Source organism: Argiope bruennichi, chromosome 11 (genome assembly GCF_947563725.1).
Source record: "Argiope bruennichi chromosome 11, qqArgBrue1.1, whole genome shotgun sequence".
Lineage (NCBI taxonomy): Eukaryota > Metazoa > Arthropoda > Arachnida > Araneae > Araneidae > Argiope > Argiope bruennichi.
In genome coordinates this window covers 69,050,332-69,056,331 of record NC_079161.1, presented here as the reverse complement: position 1 = coordinate 69,056,331, position 6,000 = coordinate 69,050,332, and the positions used below count along the sequence as shown (strand labels likewise).

The 6,000-nt window shown below is 23.0% G+C and overlaps 1 protein-coding gene across 1 annotated transcript in view; it reads right to left on the bottom strand.

The window, feature by feature from the left end:
* Positions 1-364: 364 nt before the first annotated feature.
* The window catches only part of LOC129957108 (rho guanine nucleotide exchange factor 7-like), a 32,740-nt gene continuing 27,104 nt past the window's right edge, over positions 365-6,000 (bottom strand). Inside the window, exons 17-18 of the mRNA XM_056069257.1 lie at positions 5,510-5,564; positions 365-3,441 (exon numbers count right to left, since the gene is read on the bottom strand). Of these exons, the coding sequence (XP_055925232.1) occupies positions 3,319-3,441; positions 5,510-5,564 (178 nt within the window). The 3' untranslated portion in view covers positions 365-3,318. The remainder of the gene's footprint in view (positions 3,442-5,509; positions 5,565-6,000) is intronic.

The window sequence follows — 6,000 nt, the reverse complement described above, 5'->3', positions numbered from 1 at the left end:
TTGTGATTAATTTATCACGATGATATTTTGGTTAGTAAATTATTCCTTTGTGTCTGATATGGTCTTATTTAAAATTATCACAATTAATAGATTATTATAACAACTTTTGAGAATTATAACAAAAACTTCAACATTAATATCAGAAACTAACGAAATTATCAACAAAAAGAGTTCATATATGAAAGTAAAAGGAAATCAGCTTTAAAATAAAACAGACAACAATTAGCAGCAAGTACTGTGAAAATTCACAGGTAAGAAAAAATAATGAAATTGTTCATTGTATGCATCTAATAGTGATTTTTTAAATATTAATTTTTCAAATAATTTGCTTTGATATCAATTTTTCCTTTTTAAAATGTAGTTATTTTTAAAAAAAATTCTAATTTTCTAGTCTTCCCCGTGCTTTCCTAAAAATTTCCTTATTTCACTTATGAGGAAATTTTCCTTTATTAGAATAAACTGAATACAGTCACTTAGAGCTCAGACAAATACAACATAATATTCCCAAGGGATATTCCTTGGAAAGGGGAACTATGACAGCTTATGTATTTTGTTTTAGATTTTATTAAAAGGCATTTTTAAAACTAGTAATAAATAACATACTGAAATATTTTGTTCATAATGTAGCTTTCTAAAATATGACAATACTTGAAGTGATTATAAAAATTGTAATCAAGGTTAGCTCTAATTTCAAAAATAAAATATTCATTAAAAATATTCAATTTGACTTCAAAAAATTAAATAAACTGAAATCAATATTATTATTAAAATTACTAAAATCTTTAATTTAATCTAATTAAATATTAATAATATTCACTAATTTTTAACTTTTTTCAAAAAAATTACTTTATTTGCTTGGTTAAGAAATTCTGCTTAGAAGATAAATTTATACATTTCCAAGTTATATTTGTAATTCAAGATAAATAATAATAATAATAATAAAACACAATTTTTAAATCTAAATAATATGAATGTTCTATAATGCCACTGAAAAATACCAATTCTGTTTGTTGATTTAAAGAATTCTTCTAGACAAAGTTTACTATCAAAATTTGATATAGAAACTTTGTTGCCTCTCTGTTTCTCTCCCTTTATATATAATATATGAGTCACAGATGATTTTTTTAAAAGCATTTCTATATGTTTTGTTTTGATAAAAAAAATATTGATTACATTATTTAGCATAGCATCAGTTGCAAATGATTTTGGTTAAAAGTTCACCATCAAAATATTTTATATCATGCTTCTTTATTCTTTGTTAGATACATGGTTGTATTTTAGTATCAGAACAATTCTTCACTTTCCACTTCACTTAAAAAAATACATATATATATTTGGCATGCCATTTTGTAAAAACTAAATTTGACAGGAAAACATAATTTACATAACATATTAATAGGCTACAACTTAACCAAAATCATTTGCAACTGATGCTACATTAAGTTAACTGAAAACAAAGATAATAATATACAGAGAGAATTACAACACTTTCTCTCTCTTTTTTTACAAGTAAATACTCAGTAAAAGTTTACTCTATATTGAGACAATGAGTCCTTTAAATGAATTGGAGCTGGCAACTTTGTTATAAAATGAGCTATAAACTTATTTGTTTAGTTACAAAGAAGCTCAGCTTATATTTTAAGTTTGCATATTACAGAAACACAAACAGAGTTGTATTAATTCTATTTTATTAATTATAAATGTGAATGATAACGAAATAAATTTTCACTTAAATGTGTTAAATTCCTACATAAAAATAATCAATTATCTATTTGATGCTAATAAGTATTATTTCTGAAAACTATTTAGTTACACAAAGAAATTTTTAGCAATTCTTTTGCATGGTCACATTTTTTTTTTTTAATATTAATCTGCAGATATTCCATAGTTTATTTTATAATTTTATAAACATGCTGACTTTGAAAATGAAAATTTGATGGTAAAACTTCATTATTTAATTATATAAATCTCTATCTTTAAGAATTACAATAACTCTTAAGAGTTTCTAAGCTGATAAAAATTTGGGTATTTACTTAAAAAACCATATCATTTTTATAATTTTCTATAATGGTCATTACATTATCAATTAGTGACAAATATTTTTAAAAATATACAGTCCCTTGCAATTTACAATCCAGTTATTAATAAGTAATTATTTATTAACAATGTGAACAAAAATAACATTTGAAAAATATTGCACTTATAAATAAAAATAAATTTGCAATTAAAATTTGATTTTGTCGCATAAAAAAGATTTTGTTCATACATTTTATTTCATATAAAGTCAATAATATTTTTTATAAACTGCTATTTAAAAAATTTAAACAACTTTATAAAAGAAGAGCTTACATTTATAAGCTACATTTATTTGTTAATTTTAATATTTATTATATTATCTAATTATGTGAATGTGAAGCACACATTTTAATAAATTTATTTTCATTTAATTATAAATAAAGTATTGGGCGTACAATGTATCTTGAAAAAATGTTTCTAAATCGATGTTAAAAGCAATGAAATAACTGTTAAGAGAAGATTGCATTTAAATGTAATACAACATATTTGTCATATAACGACACTGCAGAAAAAATGGCAAGTGAAGATCATAATCATCAAATATTATAAACACTATAAATAATTTTAAAAATTGCAGACAAATATATTAATAAAAATCTTTACTTTACTGATGCAATGTCTAGAACAATTGTTTAAATGGACAGATTGCATATATAGAAACTATATCAGTGTGTAGTAATTATTACAGTAGTATTTCAATGGCATTATATTAACTGAATATTTAAACACAAAACACTGTCATGACCATGGTTAGGAATAATAACTATAGAATCTTTTTAACACACAATTATATACAAAACATCTAAATTCAACAGCTATATTGGAAGATGATAATTCACACTATGCACTGAACTATACAGTGTAATATGCCATAGGAAGAATATATCATTAAAAATTGGTTGATTAAAATTTATGATTTCATAAAATACATTCATCAGCAACTTTTACAACATGATCATACAGAACAAGAACACTCATATATTATCTGAACACATCCACAACAGCAGCAAAAAGTGCTCATCATAACTTACATTAAATCATACAGTAAGGGTAGAAATATTTTTTTTTTTTTTTTTCATTTTAAATGTTGTTAGATGTATTCACTAGATCAAAAATACTAGATAATGAATGAATCACAGTAATATTCCGAGAAATATTTCACCAATATATTTTTATACTATTGTTCCCTGAGCATCCTTGCTTTAAAATGTAAGATAAACTAGAGAATCTATTTTAAATATATTATCCATCTAGACTAGGTAAAATATGATTTTCTTGCATTGGAAGATGTGCCCTAACTAGACTTTCCAACCTTTTCCTTGCCTTGATTTCTTCTGAAAGAGCTTTGTTTAGAGAGGAGACTTCCTGGAATGATAGTTTCAAACAAACGCATCAAGTAAAAAGAATAGAATTAAAAACAGTAAAAATAAATAAATAAATAAATAAAAAACCTTTACAATTTTTTCAATATAATAAGAATCAAATTTCAAAAAATTGTTTACTATAAAGTCATAGAATATTTAAAACAATTTTTCTTTCATATTCCAAATTAGGTGGTACCACTTGTGTTAAAACACTGATTAACTGATAATTAAACTCTAAAAAAAATACAATATTGATACTTGTTATGAACACACACAAAAAAAAAGTACAAAATTCAAAGCTCTAGTACATCAAGAGAAAAATCGATTAAATAATCCCATTTTTATAAGCATGTAATTTATCAAATTAAAGCATTGAATTATATGTATTTATCAGTAATAAGATTGAAAAATTAAACAGTCGACTATTCAGTTAAATTAAATGAAGTTTCTAAAAATTAACTTTTACCTTGTAAATAAAGATTAATTTTTTAACTTTATTACAAACAATGATTCACATTTCTGCTTTTTTATAAGCTAATTTTGAGCAATTTTATAACTAACTGTTAAGGTATTTAAATAAGTTTTTACTTAAATTAAAAAATAAATTGATGGAACAATTAAAAGTTTTAATTAAATAATATTCATTAATATCTTAAGTTCAAAATTAGTATCATATTTTTTTTCAATATTTTTATAGCAAAACTGGAAAAAAAAAAAAAAAAAGAGTGAAATGAAGTAAAAACATTTGTTTCCAAAAAAAAGTTATGCATGAAAGAGAGGGATAGAGGGGGAGGCGAATGTGGGGTTTTATGAAGTCCTGACTGAAAGCAATCAAATTTAAAGACAACATAACTAAGCATATCAGAGAAAAATGCTTCTTTAATTCATTAATTTGAAACAAGGACATGACATATAGCTAAATCTAATAATAAACCATATATTTCAAAGTATGTAACAGTCCATGTTTATAATTCACTAATTGATTTAACTTTTAACATTGATTCAATAATTACTTTCATCATGCAATAAGTAGAAAGAGTGATTATACTGAAACTCAGTACAACTCAAACAATAACAAATCCAAATAGTTGATTTTGGAGCATAAAGAAAAATTATTCTTTGAATACCACAAATAATATGGATAAAGAAGTGGTTTGCATGCATGTATGCATCCTTAAAAATAAATGGGAATTATGATTGAATTGCATTGCAACATAAAAATTAAAAGATATATGTTGAGTCTTTCTAAATCATTTCAATTTAATTCCATTACATTTTTGTAAGAAATCTTAAAAACATCTGGAGAAAATTACGAACCATCAAACTGATAAATAATTTTAAAGAAAAGTATATTAAATATTTAATATTATTGTTTCAAGTGATATATAAATGTTATTGTCTTTTCTCCACTAAAGGATTGAAGTGACAAGAAATTTTTTAAAACTGAGAAATAAATTTGAAATAAAAATTAAACCGTGGAATATATATTCTGAACTTTATTCTAGTTTAATTGATTTTCTATCTTATTTTTCATTTTCATGAGTAAATGTATATGAGTGCATACGGAGAAGACTAAAAATCAAGGATTTTTTATTCAATATTACTTAAATGATCATGCAATTATTTTACTTTCATGGATCTGGGATTATGCAAAGAAATAAAGTTAAATTCTATACAGTAGGGAGAAGAAAATGAATGAGCTAAATCAAAGTTTTGGTAGACTTTTTTTTTTCAATAATGTCACAATCATTTCAAGAATACTGTATTGTAAAAATTGCTCAAGTGAAAAATCATTTGCAATGCCAACAAAACATTTAATATTATAGCATTAATATCAAACAGCAATAATGCAGCATTTATCAAATTTATCTCATTACATAGATTATTTCTGAAAAATAAAATAATTCCAATAATTAAAAAATTACTGCATTGTAAAATTTCCATATAAATAAACATTTGAAGACATATTTTTAAATGTTAATATTCATACAATTCCATAAATTAAACTTGACTAGGAGTAATGTTACTTGGAAAAATCAAAATATATTTCAACACATTCTAATACTGACCTCTTTTAATTCCAAAATCTGATCTTTCAACATGTACACTGTATCAACAAGAGTCCTACAGAAAAAGAAAAAAAATATTATTCTATAATTAAATAAGAGAAAAATTGTAATAGATGTAATTTTAATACAGAAAGATAAAAGGAAAAGTCTTTTGCTCGGATAATATTCTATTAATAAGGAAAAATCGATTTATGCATATAAAAAAGTACTAGCTATTAAAAACATTTTAAAACTTACAATTTATAAAACTAACAAAAGTCACATACACATAATATTTCATTTCTAAAAAAGTAAAATAATTAATAATTGCTTTATTATAACTGAAAAATTTGAGCATACTTAGAAAACAAAATCAGATTGAAGCATGATTGATATACTGAAGTATATTACTTTACAGATTAAATTTATTTCTTCCAACATATTTATTCATTTCATAAACTATAACCTATAAACAGTTTTGTTTTATGTCAGATTCAAAATAGAAGTCATTA